General features: G+C 40.8%; 2 protein-coding genes across 2 annotated transcripts; one reads left to right on the top strand and one right to left on the bottom strand.

The window, feature by feature from the left end:
- The first annotated feature begins 5,096 nt into the window (after positions 1-5,096).
- On the top strand, positions 5,097-6,318 carry LOC120721414 (agouti related neuropeptide). The gene is made up of 3 exons (XM_040011725.1): positions 5,097-5,303; positions 5,623-5,720; positions 5,825-6,318. The coding sequence occupies exons 1-3, from the start codon at positions 5,165-5,167 to the stop codon at positions 6,014-6,016; spliced, it is 429 nt and encodes a 142-aa protein (XP_039867659.1). The 5' UTR covers positions 5,097-5,164; the 3' UTR covers positions 6,017-6,318.
- A 410-nt stretch (positions 6,319-6,728) lies between these two features.
- LOC120721413 (chymotrypsin A-like) lies at positions 6,729-20,918 on the bottom strand. The gene is made up of 8 exons (XM_040011724.1): positions 20,908-20,918; positions 8,680-8,765; positions 8,078-8,181; positions 7,911-7,990; positions 7,646-7,724; positions 7,380-7,560; positions 7,041-7,174; positions 6,729-6,958 (listed from the first exon to the last, which is right to left on the bottom strand). Exons 2-8 carry the CDS (start codon positions 8,729-8,731, stop codon positions 6,797-6,799), a joined length of 792 nt encoding a protein of 263 aa, XP_039867658.1. The 5' UTR covers positions 8,732-8,765; positions 20,908-20,918; the 3' UTR covers positions 6,729-6,796.
- Between the last annotated feature and the right edge of the window lie 119 nt (positions 20,919-21,037).

The following is a 21,037-nucleotide window of genomic DNA, read 5'->3' as shown; positions in this document are numbered from 1 at the left end:
TAAGTGAGCAAAAGTAGCAACTGAGACTATCATTTCATCAAAAAAGTGTTTAGTGAAGTCACAAATCAAGCGTGACTGGATCATATCTTCTTTGCAGTTTGACTTCTTTTTGAAGCCACCCCCTGCTGGCCATTGGAAAGAGTGCAGGCTGAAGCTGAAGCTGTGTCTATCCTTTATATACAGTCTATGATGTGGCTGGATTTAGGCTGCACCACAGCAAGCAATTTGCTCTCCACACATCAGTTTGTTGCTGACAGTTGGACACTAGCAGACATCCATGGCTCTGGTTGCCTAGGTAACCCTTTAGCGTATTTACCACCAGGTCATATATCTATCAAGGTATGCTGCATAGTCTTTTACTGGTAGTCTTTTCAATTGAAGCATTAAGATGTTATCTTTGGAACCGCACACTTTGAGCTGTCTGCAGTTTTTTCAGCCTTAGTCGCTTAAACTTGCCAGATGTGGTTTATTTTCTACATCTGTTCACAGTTGTGAAGCACTTTATTAACACACGCAAAGCCTTTTTATTCACACAGGCTAAAGTCAGTAGGTGTTGATTTGTCCTGCTCTGTGTTTTCCCCGCATTGTAAACCTGCACATCTCCATTTTCTGTGTTAAGCACATTGAGTGTATATGTAATGAAATGTGCTATAAAAATAAAATCGTCATCATTTGTCAGTGTAATGTTTGCCTGCACCTTAACATGAAACACCTGCTAGATGATGCGTGACACACTGGTGGAAAATAGAACCTACGGCAAAAGGAGAACAAATACACGGAGGTCCATAAGTTTTTGGACAATTACATAGTTCTTGTCATTTGTCTTGTGAATTAATTAAAGAAATTATTTTACAGCTACAATATATCCTGCAGCATTAATATTGCATTAACAATATAATCTACAGCATTGACATTGCATTAAGATGGTTATTAAACCTGCTGGCTTTACATTAACCTTTTATTACAGGGGCAGCCATAATAATTGTATACGCACATTTTGTGCTTATTAAAGAGTTAAAGCTCAGTCAATTAAGGAAAGGTCATAAACCTCGTTCAGCGCGATGTCCGGGCGATCTATTGTGTAAGTGACTTGGAGCTATAGAAGGTTAAAACTGCATACACGCTTACAAAACACATATAGTACATATAATCTAGAAACAGGCCTGAGCAAAGGCCTGAAACTATTCAGCAACCTGTGGCGTTTGAGTCAAAGGAGCTTGCAAAGAAAAGCGTCTGGACTTCTTTAAGTTGCTTGAAGACGTTTCACCTCTCATCCGAGAAGCTTCTTCAGTTCGCTTAGTAACAGGTGACAGAAGATGTGTCAAAAAGAAGACAAGTCCCTGGGGACCTTCAGGGCCTGGATTCATCGCCATATTTGGACGAAGATGCTAGGGAGGGGAACTTCGGTGTCTGCATTTATCTCTTAAAATTGATCGTTGTCTGTAAAAAATGCAAATAATGTTCTTAAGATGCAAAAACGCGAGAAGGGGTGTCAAACCCTGACATTATAAAAGCAATTGCTTGTGTATTTTTGGGTGGAGATCTATGCTGATTGTATGCAATATCCATCTCCCTGCGCGTGTGTTCAATAAAATCATTGCTTGACCAGACTCTTCGGGACCAGTGTTGTTTTGTTTTCCTCCTCAATATCTTCGAGTTCGGGACAACTGCAATAAGTGTAGACTGCTACTGAGTGTTTCTTCTTCACTCTATATGGGTTTATACACCTCTCTGCATTTAATCATTGGTTATTATTAATCTCCGGCTCTTTTCCACAGTGTGTTTTTGTCCCGTCTCCTTCCCCTCACCCCCAGCCTCCCTGAGTCTGGTTTTGCCAGAGGTTTCTTCCTGTTAAAAGGAAGTTTTTTCCCCACTGTCGCCAAAGTGCTTGCTCATAACAGGTCATCTGATTGTTGGTGTTTTCTCTGTATTATTGAGGCAACTTTTGTTGTGATTTGGCACTATATAAATAAAATTTAATTTGGCCTCTATTTTGCCACAGCACATTTTAAATAAACCAAGACATGATTGAAGTTCAGTTTTAATTCAAGAAGCTATTTCATGAAATGTTTAGTAATTACAGTCACTTTTACACATGGATACATGTCATTGACCTGTATATATTCAAGATTCAAGAAGTTTATTGTCACATACACCGCAAAACACAAATGTTAAGCTGCGATGAAATTCTTACTTTGCGAGTTCCCTTTAACACAACTAAATAAACAACTAACTAAAAAAAACATAAAAAAACCTCTAATCATAAAAAATAATAGAATAAAGCGAGTGCTATGGACGCTCGCTTTATTACTTGCACCTGTTTAGAAGTGCAAGTAGTTATGCAACACTGTCACAGTGTTAACATAATCAGATTATGCAAATATTAAAATTGTTTAAATTGTATGTAGTTGTATTATATCGTATATAAATGTTCAAAATTGCACGTTTATAGGTCAAATTATTGAGGTCATTGTTGCAGATGATCACATGAAAGAAACAGAACCCACACATGACTGTGGTAAGAGTTCAGGCTGAAGCAGGAAGTATGTGAAGACAAACATGTTTATTAAGTCCATTTCCTGCTGATGGGCTGTAATCAGTTGATTCTGAGCGCAGATGCTATGTGCAACTGCAGCTGCGTCCGATCTCATTTGTACTGAGTGCGGCGATGATGTCAACAGTGTGTCACTATTCAAAGAATTGGCAGCATGTTGGCAGACAGAGGATGAGGAGGAGGAAGTCTAATCAAAGCAGCAGATTGACAATAATAGAAGAAACATGAAGGAAGCAGCTGATCTAATGTTCTCCATTAAAGCACCCTGAGAGGATTATTACTGAGTGTACCGAGCTCTAATGAGCACTCAGATCATAACTGACAGCACAGAGGCAAACACGACTACTTTTACTGATTAAGGAACAAAATAAAGGCACATTGAATAAATTTACAATTTACTTTTTTTATCCACATAGTTAATTTTTTTTATTTTTATTTGAACTCACGCAGGCTTATCGAATCAATCGGTCCTGTTTCCTAGATCAGTTCATTTACCACTCTGGGCTGGTAAGAAAAAAGAAGACCAAATTCAGTTAAACCACTATGTGAAAACATTTCAGGCTGGACAAGAACCTAGCCTGCCTTTATATCCTCCTCTGTCATCTATTCTGCTAACAAAGGTACCAAATATCTCAAAAATAACGACAAAAAAGAATCAAAAAAATCACACCAGGGAAGAGTTTGAGCAGGGAGATCCGTACTGGGTCATCTGCCCAACGCTGAGGACCTTAGGTCTTCTCAGAGTTGAGGTGGAGCACAAATCTACTCCGAGTGGGAGAAGAAGGTTTCCTGAACACACGCTTCTAAAACTGGTTCTGCAGACCTGAAGTGTCACATCTGCTGCTGCTTCTGCAGGATTACTGTGTTTCAGTAACACGGTGATTCTGTGTTCATGTGTTGCTCTCTCTGACCTCGCTCTTCCTTTTCCTTGCTGCAGATATCTCTGGCTCCAGGGCTCATCTGTCGTATCTGCGGTTACTAGCCTCTGCTTTTTTGTTTGTTTTGCCTTTCTGTTGTCTCCTTGTCTTTTTCACATTCCCCACAACTGGTTTTATTAAAGATTTCTTCTTATTAAAAGGGAGTTTTTACCTTTACCCAGGCAGTATCTGGGTTTCCCTCTGTAAAACAGCCCGCTGCCAGTCTTTCTATCTTACAAGACTAAGTACCCTGAGGTGATATTTGCTCTGATTTTGTGCTAGAAAATAAAGAAAAAGATCAAATAAATAGTTTCCACAAAGAAGAATATTGTGTTTTCTATTAGACACTCAACTGTCTGTCCAGTTTTTGATATATTCCTCATTTGTTTTTGTCGTATATAGATGAAAATAGACAGAAGTGACCTTTACGACATAATCACCATACTAATAGATGCCCCAACCCCCTGCTATACAGTCTCACGTATAGTTTAAATTAGCCTTAGAGCTTCCATCATGCTCCATTTGATGTATCTCTGCAAGGTCGCGGGATGATGCACATGCACAGCGGGTGCCATTCCATACCAAACCTGTGGGTCATGTGACCTTCTTCCTGTCCAGGGGTCTTTAAATTGCCCCTCGTCATCTCAGAGAGTCACAGTGAAGAGTCACAGCAACAGGTGAGTCACATCTCCGTCTGGTTCTCTTCTGATTCAGTTTATGTAGGAAGTAAATAAGATTTTATTTATGATTAAAACTGAAGTTTTATTTAAGCCTTCTGGTGTATTAGTGACAATAACAGGAATATTATGCTGTAAAAGAGATTTTTTCCAGGGATACAATTTTGTTGTAGAAATAAACACCCACAGTTATCTTTTTGTTATTACAGTTGTGTTTTTGATAATTTAAAAAATAAGTTTAATAAAAAGTCAAATTCAGCAGTGTAAAATTATTTTAATAAAACAAAGTGGAACTATGCAGCCTAGTACTAAATGTCCTTTGCACCACTAATGAAACCCAGCAGGAATGATTTTGTTTTTAACTGCTGACGAGCTTCACTGTGGATGTAAATGACAATGTGCTTAATGAGAATCTCTCCTTGCTTTATGCATGACTTGTTTTCATCATACAGGAAAGTGATTAAAACCAGTGCTGTGGGTTATTGCTAAGGAAGAAAGGGAGATGTAATTTAATATTTTACAGAACAATATTTAATTTGTTTTCCTCCAAGGTTTGCAATCTGCTCAGTGTGGAAATTTCAACAGATTTGGTTATGCATAAGAATAATACTCTGCTGGTTCTAATCTGAAAAAAGAAACACTTGGTGCTGAAATTTACAACTAACATACTCAAACTTATGTGCTGAAAATAAAGAGAAATTCACAAACCAGCAGGTTAGTTTATTTCACGTGGGATCAGATCATATCTGTTATCAAACTTATTCCAACAAGCTCCAAATCCAAAACTTGTTTGGTAGAAAATTTCACACGTTAGTTGTCTTTGTATCAACTAATGAAGGTTTTTGAATGCAGAGAATGAATAAAAAATGTGACTTGGAAGTTTTGGCGTTCCCCCTCTTTCAGGTAAACTGAAGCCTGTGTCTGTTTCCTCCTTTCAGAGGCTCTTGTTGGAGAAACTGAGGATTGTGGGAGTTGTGGTGCAGGTTTTTCTTCTTCTTTTGTCTGCCAGCAGCAGGATGTTTGGCACTGTGCTGCTCTGCTGTTGGTCCTTCGGTCTGCTGCCGCTCGCCTCCTCGCTGGTTCATGGAAACTTACCGCTCGATGAAGGTCCTGTCGCTGGACGTCGCACTGAAACCTCCTTCCTATCTGAAATCGGTCAGTAACATCTCTTCATTCAGAGAGCTCCAACCACTGTCTCTCCAACACACCAGGGTTGGCAGGATTAATCCGTTTAACAGTGGAAGCATGAATATTTATAGATAGAAAAAGTAGAACTCTGAACATGTAGTTTTCTATTTTGTCCCTATTTTTTTTTTTTTTACATCACATCTAGTAAGGCCAATCTTTTACATTTGACTGCAGTTATTTTGAAGTATTTTGAAATTGATTTTTCACATACAGCAGATTAAACACAATGGATTACGGTAAGCAAAAAAAATGCAAAATACATTCTGCTGTGTTTTCTGATTTGCAGAAAGAAGCCAAGTACCTGACCGCATGCACGAGCCTGCCCTCCTCCCTGTGGACTCTGTAGAAGATCATTTTTTGATGGATACAGGCTCCTATGATGAGGTGCAACATTTAAACCAGCAGTTTACTCTTTACCTCGTGACTCCTTGTTAACAGGTTTACCTTAACAAAGTGAATTCATCTGCTTGCTGCGTTTATGTTTGCAGGACACGTCTGCAGCCTTACAGCTGCAGGGTCGGGCCATGCGTTCACCTCGTCGCTGCATCCCTCACCAGCAGTCCTGTTTGGGCTACCCGCTTCCCTGCTGTGATCCCTGTGACACCTGCTACTGCCGCTTCTTCAACGCCATCTGCTACTGCCGCCGAGTTGGCCACGTGTGCCCCCCAAGACGCACCTGATAACCAGCTGCTGTGATGAGGAGCGATGGCAGGGACTCATACAGCAAATATGATCTGTGATCTTTTTGTTTTGTGTCGCATTAAATGTGCTGTAATAAATAACTGATGAGGACAGTGTGTGTAATCATATCAGTGTAACCTGAAGATGTGAAAACACATCTCTATATATCTATCTATATATGTATATATATATATATATATATATATATTATATATATGTGTGTGTGTAGATGTATATGAATTACTGAATGAAGAAAGACAAAGAAATCTATGTGTGGATTGTGCTTTAATCTTGTAAGGAAGTCAAAAAGTGATGCCCACAATCATAACTCTTAACTATATCTCATTCATATTAACGTGTGTTTCTTTATCAATTAAGGAGCATAAAATATTTGGTTTTTTACCATAAAAAATAGTTTTTATTCGCTGCTTCCAGGATTTATGTATGGCTAGGCCAACCTGATTCTGGCACTGAGGAACACCAGACAAGTCCAACGTGACAAAACTCTTCTCGAGTTCAACACATTTCATTCACCGAATGCTCGATGTCTTAAAATGAATTTCTACAGAAGAGTTTATGTTGGGTCATTTGTCCATTTTTGTCAATGAATACATTAATAATGTTTCTTTAATAGTTGTGATAATTTGTCTGGTCACATAATAAAAACATGAAGATGAATATTAAGGAGAAAAAGACACGTTCTCGAGCAGGTCATTTTCATTGTTTCTGTGTTTTATTGAGGACTAGCTTGGTGCTGAAACCTCTCATATGTGACATGCTCAGTTGGCAGCGATGGTCTGGTCGATCCAGGCACGCAGCTTGGTGACACGGGCATAGACTGCAGGAGTGGAGGTAGAGCAAGTTGAGCTTCCCCAGGACACAATACCAACCAGAGTCCAGGCTCCAGATTTCTCACAGACCAGAGGACCACCAGAGTCACCCTGAAAAATAACACATGGATTTTTAACACAATATAAGAAGCTCAGGATCAGTGCTTCTGTAATTGATGGAGGTCCCACTCACCATGCAGGAGGAGACTCCGGAGGCTCCAGCGCAGATCATCAGATCAGTGACTTGGCTGCCCCAGTAAGACTGGCAGTTAGTGTTGGTCAGCAGGGGCAGGGCAGCCTGCTGCAGACGGGGTGGTGTGTTGCCAGCTGCAACACACACACAAACACATCAGACATTAGAGACTTTTTTATCATGCTCTATCATTCCTTGTGTTTTAGCACAACTGTTAAAGCTCCACCTGGTGGTCTCATTACAGTCCCAACCCACGTATATGTCTATCTAATAATTGTTTAACCGATCAGTGTCTACGAGGACATAATAACAAAGAATAACAGGTGGGTGAGCTCTTACCGTTGTAGCGGGTCAGACCCCAGCCAGTGGTCACACACTTCAAGCCTCCGGGGAAGTTGTCAGAAGTCTCGGCCACACAAACTGGGGAAACACGTGTGCCCAGTTGGGCAGGGGTGGCCAGCTTGATGAGTGTGATGTCGTTGTTGATGGTGTAACTGTTGTAGTTGGGGTGCCTGAACACCTGTTGGGAAGTGACATCGTTATGAGCGGCCAACAAACCCTGACATGTAGCTGCACGATGAAAGCTGATGCAGTGTTTCACCCACCTTGCCGGGAGCCAGGGTCTGGATGTTCTCGGCATTGGAGGAACGGTCGTGCTCTCCAAGGATCACACGGTCGGAGGTCCTGCACAGAAAAGAACAGAAGCATGTGGGCATTTCTGAGATCACCACATTACCTGAAAACTGTCTTTACTTAGTTTTATTCTACCCCAGATACACAGCAATGCCCTCTAAACAAGGATTCTCCTCATCAAACATGACTCTATGTCTTAATTGGAGTTTTCAGTCTTCAAAACCAGCTTAAAGTTACCTGATGGTGCAGTGAGCAGCTGTCACCACCCAGTTCTCATTGATGAGAGAACCACCACAGAAATGGAAGCCGGTGTAGTCCTGTTACAGCAAAATGAACATCAACGGTTAGACATTTCCATCTGATTGTGTGGTGAGCTGTGACAGCGTCTTTGTTTCTTCATTTACCTGGAGGGACACCTGCCAGGGCCAGGAGTGAGGCACTGCCTCCTCACCGTTCACAATGCGGGCGTAACCGGTGATGACAGGACGGATGGCGGGAACTCCGCACCCTGGTGACATCAGAACATCAGGATTATGCCATTAACGAAAATAAAATTCATGTAACTGTAACATTGGCACTAACTGTAAAATTAAACAAATGTTTCTCTCTAATGCTGATCTGCTTAAAACATAATGACACATATACGCCACACAGATCTCTCAGCTGGACCAGATTGTTTAATCCATCTTAATGTTTTTTTCCCCTATTTTTTTTAGAGAGAGAGCTACTTTTGCCACAGTTAAAGTTTTATTGTATTTTCATATCATGTTGCATTATGTGATTAAACTGATATAACGCTTTGATTTCCCCATTCTTGAACATTTGTTTTTATACCGTCTTCTACTTTTTCTTTCTTTGCATGTAATTCTTAACGTGAGTCAATAAACGAGTCATTAAAATGGAAAAAAAGGAGAATAAATGACAATATATCCGTCACTGCTTCGAAAAAAGACAACTTACAACATGCTTCACCCAATGAGCTATAACCTTAAAGAGTTTGTCTCACCGTAGGCGGTGCCAATGAAGGCGAGGCAGGAGAGGATCCACAGGAAGGCCATGGCTAGATCATGTCAGGGCAACCTATTGGAGGAGCTTTTATACAGCAGGAGTGTGATGTGATTGGATGGAACCAGGGTGGTTACATCTTATCTGGACAGTGGGAGTTTTAACAGGTGATGCTGACAAAGAGCTAAGTTTGATTTTCCAATGTGAGGGACCATGACATTTACACATGCAGCTGATTCACTGTAAAGGAGTGAAAGAACTCCTTAACTGAGGCTAAAAATAAAGATTTACATCACCATTGACTAATCTTTTATTTATATATATCATATATATATATATATATATGATGTAACTGACAGTGTGCTTAATGAAAACATCTACTGTGTGTTATTGCTAAGAAAGAAACGGAGATGTATTTAAATATTTTACTGAACAATATTTAATTTGTTTTTTTTTCTCCAAGGTTTAGACTTTGAAATAATCCTTCTTTATTCAGAGTGGAAATTTCAACAGATGTTACCCACTTCAGTTATACATAAGAATAATAATCTGTTGGTTCTTATCTGAGGGAGAAAAAAAAACACCTGGTGCTGAAATTTATGACTACAAACTTAGATTTATGTACTGAAAAAAAGAGAAATTCATAAACCAGCAGGTTAGTTTAAATTATGTATTTAATGTGGGATCAGATCACATCTAACCAGTGAATCAAAGTTATCAAACTTATTCCAACAAGCTCCAAATCCAAATCTTGTTTGGTAGAAAATTTCACACACGTTAGTTGTCTTTGTATCAACTAATGAAGGTTTTTGAATGCAGAGAATGAATAAAAAATGTGACTTGGAAGTTTTGGCGTTCCCCCTCTTTCAGGTAAACTGAAGCCTGTGTCTGTTTCCTCCTTTCAGAGACTCTTGTTGGAGAAACTGAGGATTGTGGGAGTTGTGGTGCAGGTTTTTCTTCTTCTTTTGCCTGCCAGCAGCAGGATGTTTGGCACTGTGCTGCTCTGCTGTTGGTCCTTCGGTCTGCTGCCGCTCGCCTCCTCGCTGGTTCATGGAAACTTACCGCTTGACAAAGGTCCTGTCAGTGTTTTGAAAAAACAATGTTGGACTCTTTAGTTTTCTCTTGTTCCATCCCCAATCAGACCTGGAGCGACATGTTTAGCCGCATGTTCTCCTTAAATTGCTGGCTTAGTGGTGTCCATAAAACGATGTGGGCTTTATAGATAATTGCGAAACTTTCTGGAGGAAACCTGGTCTTGTTAGGAAAGACAGCATCCATCACACTTTGGATGGAGCAGCTCTCATTTATAAAAATCTGGCCAAAGTTATTAAATCCCCTGAAATGTGACTATTCAGAGTTGGGACCAGGAAGCAGAGTTACAGTCTTACATTCTCTCTGCAGCCTTTCTCCTCCTGTTATCCCCCTAAAATCCCATCCCCTTAGAAACTGTGTCAGCTCCCAAACACCAAAAATGCAAACTTGAAATTTGCAAAAAGCAAGATAAACATGAAAAATTACAAAGAAAGACTAATACAGTATCCACATCTGCACCACAGAGTAAAACAGTGAAATGTGGAATATAAAACATTAGGTCTCTCTCTTCCAAGTCTCTGGTAGTACATGACTTTTTCAGTTTTTCAGTTCAATTCAATTTTATTTATACAGCACCAAATCACAACAACAGTCGCCTCAAATTGCTTTATATTGTAAAGCAGACCCTACAATAATATACAGAGAAAAACCCAACAATCATATGACCCCTTTTGAGCAAGCACTTTGGTGACAGTGGGAAGGAAAAACTCCCTTTTAACAGGAAGAAACCTCCAGGAGAACCAGGCTCAGGGAGGGGCGGGGCCATCTGCTGCGATTGGCTGGGGTGAGAGAAGGAAGACAGGATAAAGACATGCTGTGGAAGAGAGACAGAGATTAATACCAGATATGATTCAATGCAGAGAGGTCTATTAACACATAGTGAGTGGGAAAGGTGACTGGATAAGGAAAATACTCAATGCATCATGGGAATCCCCCGGCAGCCTACACCTATTGCAGCCTGAAGGGGCCTGAAAACTGAAGGCTCTGCCTCCCATTCTACTTTTAAATACTCTAGGAACAACACTCAGGCCTGCAGTGTGAGAGCGAAGTGCTCTAATAGGGTGATATGGTACTACAAGGTCATTAAGATAAGATGGAGCCTGATTATTTAAACCCTTGTATGTGAGGAGCAGGATTTTGAATTCAATTCTGGATTTAACAGGAAGCCAATACAGGAGAAATCTGCTCTCTCTTTCTAGTCCCTGTCAGGACTCTTGCTGCAGCATTTTGGATTAGCTGAAGGCTTTTCAGCGAGCTTTTAGGACTTCCTGATAATAATGAATTACAGTCGTCCAGCCTGGAAGTAATGAATGCATGAACTAGTTTTCAGCGTCACTCTTGAGACGTGTATTTCTCCTTTTCGCTCTGGTCTGGCACCACCCACCCCACGGTTGCCTCTCCCCCTCACCTTCTTTCTCTGCCTGTCCATCATGGAAGGACAGGCCCCTGCACGGCATGTGCAGGGGCCTGTCCTTCCATGATGGTTCGTCTTCTTGCTCCTCTTTTTTCTTGGGTTTCTCCTGTCTGAGATATTCACCAAGCATACTATCAATTGTGGCCATCTTTCTGTTGTACTTATGGATCTTTGTTGTTTCATCCTGCATAGTGGTTTTGACCCTCACTAGTCCTTGGCCATCTTTTTTACGCTTACCATACAGTCTCAGGGGACTTTTGATGAAACCCTCCATGTATGGGGAAAATCTTTTTTGCCTTGATGTCAGTGGCTGGCCAGCTTGGATAGCTGACTATCCCAGCAGGGTACCTGATCACCAGCAGGGCGTAGGTCAGGGGTGGGCAGTTCCAGGCCTCGAGGGCCGGTGTCCTGCAGGTTTTAGATCTCACCTTGGGTCAGCACACCTGAATCACATGATTAGTTCGTTACCAGGCCTCTGGAGAACTTCAGGACATGTTGAGGAGCTAATTTAGCCATTTAAATCAGGTGTGTTGGTTCAAGGACACATATAAAACCTGCAGGGACACTGGCCCTCGAGGCCTGGAGTTGCCCACCCCTGGCGTAGGTGTTGATTGCCTGGGTCGTGTTCTTCCCCTATGGGTCACTCCTCAGAAGTTGCATTATTCTCTGCAGGATTTTGGTGGGTGCGACTTTCCTTGTGGCCTCTTCATGGTCTTCATTTTCCTATTCCCAGGCACTTGCAGCTGCCCTCGATGTCTGTAGTGTAAATTCCTGGTAGTGCAATCCCCTCAGTTCTGGCTACCTTCCTTCTCTCTGTTACCATCTGACTACACATCTGTAGTCCGAATGACATTCTGATGTGGTTGCTGTACCTCCTTGTGGTGTGTATCAGTGAACTGATTTCTCGTTCATGTTGGGTTGCGTCCTCCTCCCAGATGCTCTTGCAGTATTGCTCTGTCTCCAGCCGTAGTGGGGCTGTTCTCATACTGTTCCCCTACCTTGGATGGTTCAGTGGAGAACATCTGGTTTATTGTCCTAGATTCTATCTCTATGGTATACCAGAGGGATAGAAGCTTCTAAGGCCTCAGATATAGATAGCTTTCAGTACTACTTTTTAGACACCCCTTAGAGAGGGGGTGCACAGTTGCCCCATCCATTCTCTCCGATGCCTGGGTCTGGCTCTTGGCTGGGTACTGAAGTTTGTCAATCTCTGCTCTCTGTATCTTTATGCATCGCCATGATCTCCGCAAGCATCTGGCCCAGCAGCTGGACCGGCTGTGCGGGCTGCGGGTCTGCCCGTGCACTGCTGGCTCTGGGTCCATTGTGTAACTGACCCAACCCATTAAAAAAAAGGGCCATGGGTCGTACTCGAACCCGGGCTTGCTACTCTCAGGCATGTGATATATGACCGTATGCTCATCCAACTGAGCTAAACCTGCAGCCAACTGCATTTAATCACCACAATTGGAGAAGGCATAGAGAGGGCTTAAGCTAACATATTAAACCGGAGATGGCCGCCGTGTATTCAATTTATTTCAACAAAGTAACTGTATTCTGATTACCACCTTTTTAAATGGTAAGTGTAACAGAATACAGTTACTCATATTTTGTATTTTAAATACGTAACGCTGGTACATGTATTCTGTTACTCCCCAGCACTGCACACATATGATGTAAACACACACACACACACACACACACACACACACACACACACACACACACACACACACACACACACACAATATGTGGTCAGAAATATGCAAAACACCCAAAATAGGCATAAATAAACCAAGAAATGTTTCATCAGTTCTTTCCTGTTACAATATTTGTGCAAGGTTTTATGCTGGTGTGACATGGTTAGATAACACACTTGATTAAAGTGTGAGAGCAGAAACATCATATGAATTCACACAAACAAGAAAGACAATAAAACCATGTAATAAAATATAACAACGCATCGTATGACTAAACAACACCTGTGAATTTATTATGTTTGAAATTAAATAAGGGGCTGGAAACTTGGCACCTTTCAGTGCTTTCCATCCGGACTGCATTAGTTTGTTTGAATTTACAAATATTTGCATCAACTTATGAAATAAGAGGACCTGTGGAACAGAATCCATCCGTCCATCCTCTTCCGCTTGTCCGATTCAGGGTCGCGGGGGCGCTGGAGCCTATCCCAGCTGTCTTCGGGTACACACTGGGCAGGTCACCAGTCTGTCGCAGACGGACAGCCATTTGCATTCACATTCACATCTATGGGCAATTTAGATGTGAACCCCACTAACTGCATTTCTTTGGACTGTGGGAGGAAGCCAGAGTACCCAGAGAGACCTCCCGCAAACACGGGGAAAACATGCAACCTCCACACAGAAAGATCCTGACCTGATGGTGGAATTGAACTCAGGGCCTTCTTGCTGTGAGGCAAGCATGCTGCAGTGGTTAGCACACCAAACAACCTTTTCAAAATATTTCTTGGAAAAGTCCTCAACTCCATATTAAGCAATCAGCTGAGATTTTCCATCTGGGCACTGTTTAGTGCAGTTTTGTCTGTCGGTGGCATTAGTGAGTCTGATCTGTTGCTCTTAACTTGCCAGGGTTACTGTTATAAAGAAAAATACATTAGTCCAACAGCTCTTTAAAATAGAATCCAGTGTGTCCATATTCAGACGCTGAGCATGCAGTGGACATGTGGCTTCTTAACTGTACAACCTTTTAGAAAGGTCGTGGAATCTTTAATGCAGCTGGAAACAGAGAGATTGTTTCCATATAAACAGTATAATGTTTCAGCAGATGTTCGGGTTGAGTGCTGAGTCTCATCTCTTCACGTAAGACTGCAGTAAAATTTTACGACGCAGATTTAGCTGCAAAAAACAATGATTTCAACACAAGAGTTCAAAAAACAAGAAGACCCGGCATGATTACTTTGGAACTGAGATCATCTCGGAGGACATGCTTTTTTCCATTTCCAGCCTCGCTGTCAGACACGCAGTCAGCTGTTATCTTCAGTCTCATACAATGAAACGCAGACGTCTCGGTCGCTGGTCAGTTTCATCTGCCCACAGTCCTGAGGATGAATAGTTTTATTGATCTTTGTGCAGTAAAGAGAGAAAAAACTAAATCGAATCAGTGTTCGCTGTGTGAACTTTTAAATCAACAACAGATCCCCACAGTACACCTTCATCAGCTGGCTCCTACTTCTTGTAAGGGTCTCGCAGCCTCTATGGAGTTACTCTGTCTCCATGTCTTCAAGAGATTTTCAGGTTTAGCGCTGGCTTTGATTCAGTGATATTCAAATCAGGACTCTGCTTGGTTTGCTGGGCTCAGATGCCTCCTGATGGTGATGGAGGAGAAGTTAAATATACGAGTGAATACATCTTGTAATGCTCAAATATAAAATTAGTTAATGTTTGAAGATGTTTGAAACCCAGGATTCAGCCGAGAGATAACAAAATTCAGTGTAACATGTAAATGTTTCTGATTGAATTCTGATGAAAAGGAACATCAATCCCGGACGAAGCAATGGGCACTTTTGTCGAGACAAGCTGACTGAGGTGGAGATTGAGGTGGATTTACGATCTGTGAATGAGCTGAAAGGCAGCGACGGATCACAGCATATTTAAAGGACAGGAACTATGAGCCGATTGGCTCAGAGAACCTAGGCAGATGGATCCTTGGACATGAGCAGAGGCCATTTTTGAACTGCCCGTATGGATAAAACAAAACAAACTGATATCATCCAGAGAAATGAAGACATATTAAACCTGCTTAATACATTTGTAATCTACAACTGAAACCTGCTCATGATGATGCCCAGCACCGTCCTTCACCTGAGAGAAATTTTATTTTTGTGAGACTCAGTTGTGGAAATTGTAAAAGTGAGCGTAGCTGGATTGCTTTCAGCGCTCAGAGTCTGTTTGTACGTCTGAAGTGGACAGACTGTCATCTATCACCTGTCGGCCGCTCTGTTTGGATTATAAAGCCCTGCGTATTTTATCATTGTCCATCAGCTAACACACTCACCTGCTTTTGCGTCAGTCTAGTCTTAAACCCACAAAAGTCGCAAAGGCTCCACAGTTTTAGTCTTGGCTACATCAGCTTTGCTTGATTTACAGTTCAAAGTAATCCTTGAATGTTACACTGGGCCTTAATTCAGGCTTTCAGGTCATCTTCTGTCTGAAAAAAGATGCTTTAGCTCCCTTTAACTGGTGCTTCTTTCAAACAAACAAAAAAGGAACAGCTGTGTGCCTGAGATGATCATATTAGAGATATCCGCCCTCATTGACAGCAGGTGGGAGTGGAAACAAAGCAGTCTGAAGCCTGAGCTTCTGGCTCTCAGGGAGTACTTTGGCCATGTTTGTTATGATCATCTTCAAATGTAATAGTATATATACAGTATGACAGACGTTAAAAACAAGCATAACAAATATTTTTGGGTCTCTCAGACAGAGGTTACAACATGAGAATATTTTAGGACACGTGGGAGTTTTTCTGGGAAGAAGATGACACTTTAGCGAATGTTTGTTTTTTTGCAACTTGAAATTTGCAACATTTTCTGAAAGTGTAGCCATGTAAACATTAGTGGTGTGCTTTAGTTTGGAGGATGAATGAAGTGCTGTCTGTAACAGGATTAGACTTTGTGAGAGCCAACAAGAACAAAACAACCCTTTTATGGAAAAGAGCATGGAAACTGTGAACGGTCAGGACACTTGTAGAAATCAAGTCAAGTGAACATTTTCATGAGCGCGTAATGAAAGAATCTTTGCAGACGGGATACGAAGTGAGTGTGAACACATTTAAAAAAATCAGACATAACTGGGACAAAGCAGTGAGGACTTTTGGGAGAGCGAAAGCTTAATAAATGAGAGCTGAGAAGCTTTTGTTGCCGAGTTGAAGTGTGAAATGGCAGCTGCCTGTGTGGGAGAAGAGGCTTTTTAATTAGATTAAATATTGACATGAACTGAGTATGGATAAATGTGCGGTTCCAGGGTTGTGGGCGGAAATGTGATGTGCTGACTTTGGAGATGAGTCACGGTAAAAATATGACAACAAAAAAATTGGTTTGAAGCTGTTAAGACAAACACTGAACTCATATATATTTCAGGATGAAGTGTCTGGGGATGAGTTATTACTTTTTCTGTTATTACTTTCATTTTTTTAAAGTCAGTTCTTCATTGCCAAAGATTTACAAGAAATGCAGATATTCTTTGAGAACAGCTTGTTAAAGCTCCATTTATAATCAGGCCTATGTTCAGTTTCTGCTGTGAAGTATTTCACCAGTAAAACAGCGACACTCTGTTAACTGATGTGTTTACCGAGTGCAGGTGAAGTGGAGCAGGATCGGTGTCTGCATTATCGGCCGAGTCTTTGAAGTCCAGACCTGCCTTCTGACAGTTAATAATTAATAGTTATCATCTCCTTGCCCCAAGTTTGGAGATTTTTATTTTTAAAAAACAAAGAAACAAACTTTTGTTTAGGATTTTTCGGTAGCTAGAAGATGCATTTACTGTCCAGTGATTGCCAAGACTTGCGATAGCTTACGGTTTTGTAATGTGGACCTTACACAGTTAATTCACACTTAACCCTGTGACCCTTGGAAACATCACGCGGTTTGAATCTTGCTTCTCAAAAAAGGACAAACTCAGATCTCCATTAGTTTCCAAGTGACTACAGTAACAAGAGATAACATAAAACATGAAAGGTAAAATAAATAGCCATTACCATCTTACGGGTAAAGTACAGATTAAGAAATAGTTCATGAAACAATATTTAGGTCTTTGGTATGTTTCAAAAAGATATTTTAAATAAACTATCACAGCTGAGGAAACTCAAAGTCCCAAAACAGACTGGGATGATAAGAGAAGGGCTGACGATGAGTTAGTCTAAAAAAGTACCGAAAAAACTCTAGGCAGATAACTGTGACAAACACACAAAAACAGTCTGACAAAGAGTGATCGTGGGCCACTGGAATATAAGCTGGGGAGCCAGCAGGATGAGTGGTGACAGGTGAGTTTGAGTGTAATGCGCTCGTGATGATGCAGAGGGATCTTTGATCTATCTTGGGTTACTTTTTCGCTGGTTATGGTCATATGGAGCCTAAATTTCAGTTTTATATTGTAACGTAGAGATCCTACGATAATACAGAGAAACCGCCAACAATCAGACAAGTTCTTGGTGACAGTTGGAAGGAAAAACTCCCTTCCACAGCACGTCTTTCATCCTGTCTTCCTTCTGTCACCCCAACCGGTCGCAGCAGATGGCCCCGCCCCTCCCTGAGCCTGGTTCTGCCGGAGGTTTCTTCCTGTTAAAAGGGAGTTTTTCCTTCCCACTGTCGCCAAAGTGCTTGCTCATAGGGGGTCATATGATTGTTGGGTTTTTTCTCTGTATGTATTATTGTAGGGTCTACCTTACAATATAAAGCGCCTTGAGGCGACTGTTGTTGTGATTTGGTGCTGTGTAAATAAAATTGAACTGAATTGAATTTTAACAGGAAAAAACAGGCTCAGGGAGGTGCAGTTGGAGTGGTTATTGTCTGCTTTGCAATAATCGCACCAAAAATAAGATTTCTGAGAACTGAAAAGAATAAACTAAGAGAGAAAAGCTCTGCATTAAAATAAAGACAAAAATATGGAAAATAATGTGATTCTAGTGATTCACAGATATAATGGTAACATACTGTAGTTAATGAGCATTTAAAAGGGGACCAATTATTCTAATTTCTAGCACATTCATTCATTTATTCATGGACTCTGATAGATTTGATTTGGTATTTTATTCTGCAATTATGCTGCCCTGCTCTTGCAGTTTATCATTCACTTTAAGTCAAAATTCCTCTGATTGGCTGCACCTCACAAAGGGTTTTGAACCACAGGTGAGTCAGCCTGCCGTGGTCACAGTCAGAGGCATGTGCCCGAGATGGCATTTTAGCAATATTCTCCCTCTAGGACATCATGCAGATCCAATAGAAGAAAAACCCTGTCTGAAAGTGAGTGTGCAGAGCAGTCTGAAGCCTGAGCTGGAAGTGGCGGGTTGACGATGGCTGACTCCTCCAGTCCTCAAGTTGAAGCATCAATGGGAAAAATGCCAAACTCCAAATTACCGCTGATGCATCCATTGGAGTGTGTGATAACAAGAAAGTGCTGTCTGAATATTTGTGTAAATGGGTGAAGTGGCTTGTTATTGGCTCAGAGTAGAACAATGCTATATAAGTCCATTTACCTCCTGGCTCGCGGAGATTAGTTGTACATATTTTGGCCTCATCATTCAAATATTTTTCCATGTTTAATATGAACATCCGCCACTGAAAAAGTATATACAGAAAATAAGGAAAGAATAACAGGATTACTTTGAGTGGTGGCGGTGGTGGACTTTAGAGGATAATACTGAGGAATATTAATGGAGATTTGAGGAATCTTTGAGGAGTGTTTGGTCAATATTTGTCGGGCATATTTCTAAGTGTTTGGAAAGTGAATTCACATTGTTTATGGAGTTTTGGTTTAGTATGTGTGGGGAGCTCGGAGAGTATTTGTAAAGTGATTAGGGAGTGTTTGTGGACTATGTGGAGTGTTGGAGAAGTCACTGGCTGAGTGATGGTGATGGTGGAGCACTGGTGAAGTATTTAGAAGTTTAGGAGATTACTGCTGGAGTATACAGGGGCGTGCTGATATACTGTACGACTACATCCTGTAGATTCACACATATGTTATGTCTCCCTGCAGACGGCTCAGACGGTCCTCCTGGTCGTCACTGTCTTCACTATCTGCTGGATGCCCCACCACATCATCGTCATGTGGGCGGAGTTCGGCACTTTCCCCCTGACCCAGGCGACCTATGTCTTCCGCCTCGTGTCCCACTGCCTGTCCTATGGAAACTCCTGTGTTAACCCCATCCTGTACGCCTTCCTGTCTGAGAACTTCCGCAAAGCTTGTCGCAAGGTCTTTACCTGCTACTTCCTGTACCCGCCGCCGCCCACAGAAAACGTGGTTCGTTTTCGCATGGAAAACTTCTCCACCACACACTCCACCACCAACATATGAAGGGCCAAGATAAATGACGCTCAGGGTGCTTATCTAGCAGTAAATGAGGGAAAGCTTTGTCTGAGTGGATCTGCTGCAGGCAGGTCACATGAAAACAAGACGGCGCGTGATTGGAGGATTTATTCACAAGAAAACAAGAGACTCATCAGAAACTGTAAAGATATTTCAGATGATATTGTTTTAAGCTTTAAACTTAATATAAAAAAAACATTTTGTGATGTGTTGGTTTTTTTATCGAAAATTTTGAAACTTTCATACTTTTATGTTTTTTTTGTTGTTGCTTTTTTTTAAATAAGAAGAATTTTTTCAGACCATTAACGCAACCTGAAATCTTTCAGTTTGAAAATGTAAACTGTCATCATATCATACAGTATACAAACGAAATATACATAAACGTTTACATTTTTCATATTTTCATTCATTTTGTTTGGACTGACCGAGAGTCTAAAAGAAAGACATGTGAGTTTAAAGTAACCAGATCAGTTAAAAAATGTAATTATATTTAAAATATAATAAATAATTCTGCAATTTGTTCTTACAAAAATTAATTAATTACTTAAATAAAACCTTTAAATCTGTATTTCAGTTTTAATGGTGTAAAATTATTTATCTATTTATAATAATTGTGCTGGTTCAGATTATAATTTCAGTTTTTTTATAATTCAGTGTTTTTTATTCATTGGCAACCTTTTCGAACCTTTGAAAACATGAAATCTGAATATTTATCCCGATTCAAATGACATTTATAACATCTGGTGTTTGTTTGTGTGTCTCACGTTATGAAATTAGGTCTGATTCATTAAAAATGTATTAATAATTAATGAAGCTCGTTCAGCTTTGGTCCACAGTCAAACTTTGTGTTTCCTTTCTTTTAGGGGACAAAGAACAGAAATGACCATTTGGATGTGATGAATGTGTGTGCATGAAAGACAATAACACATGTTTATGGACAATTACTCCACATTAGCAACGTACTACCAATGATTTGACTTAACTAGGCAGTGAGCAAGGTCTGTATTTGATGATCTGTGTAATATTTATAGTGTGTGTAATCACAGGTGTTTGACCACAGTTTCTTTCCGTGTAAATAAAGTATGAACTGACTTCAACAAGCGTTGGACTCTCATGTCTATGTGAAGGGCATTGTCCGACATTTAGTGCCAGTATATGTGCAGAGCGAAGAAGAAAAGAAGAAACATATTAATGGCATCAAATGAAAACCCGGCAAATAAAAGTGAATAAAACTACCATCTTTATTAAAACGTAAAAGCATAACAAAGGGAAGCAATTGTAATATTCTGTACTCGTACTGTTTGGTTAAACATGGTGATGTCAAGTATATCGTTGTATTCTATTATACTATACTGTGTATACTATACAACAGCGGTCCCCAACCCCCGGGCCTCGGACCGGTACCGGTCCATGAGTCGTTTGGTACCGGGCCACGAAAGTTGAGGCTCAGGTGTGATATGTCTGGTTTTCAGGTTTTTATCGGTTTTTATCGTTTACTCGGTTTTCCTGGGTCTTTTCAGTGTGTTACGAATAAATCTTCTTTTTTTCGGTGCCGGTACTAGTTTTATTTTGTTGTATTTATCCGCGACACCTTAAAGGCCGGTCCGTGAAAATCTTGTCGGGCATAAACCGGTCCGTGGCGCCAAAAAGGTTGGAGACCGCTGCATTAGACTACACGTCTGACCAAACATAACGACATATTCATATAGTGCTTTATTCAATATGCTTTCTATACCTGCCAGCCAATGTGGAATCACCAGTTAACCTAATATAAAGCATTTCTGTAAGTTCAGTAAGGACGA

Source organism: Simochromis diagramma, unplaced genomic scaffold, assembly GCF_900408965.1.
Source record: "Simochromis diagramma unplaced genomic scaffold, fSimDia1.1 OVJJ01000603.1, whole genome shotgun sequence".
Lineage (NCBI taxonomy): Eukaryota > Metazoa > Chordata > Actinopteri > Cichliformes > Cichlidae > Simochromis > Simochromis diagramma.
This window is presented reverse-complemented; position numbering and strand designations above follow the sequence as displayed.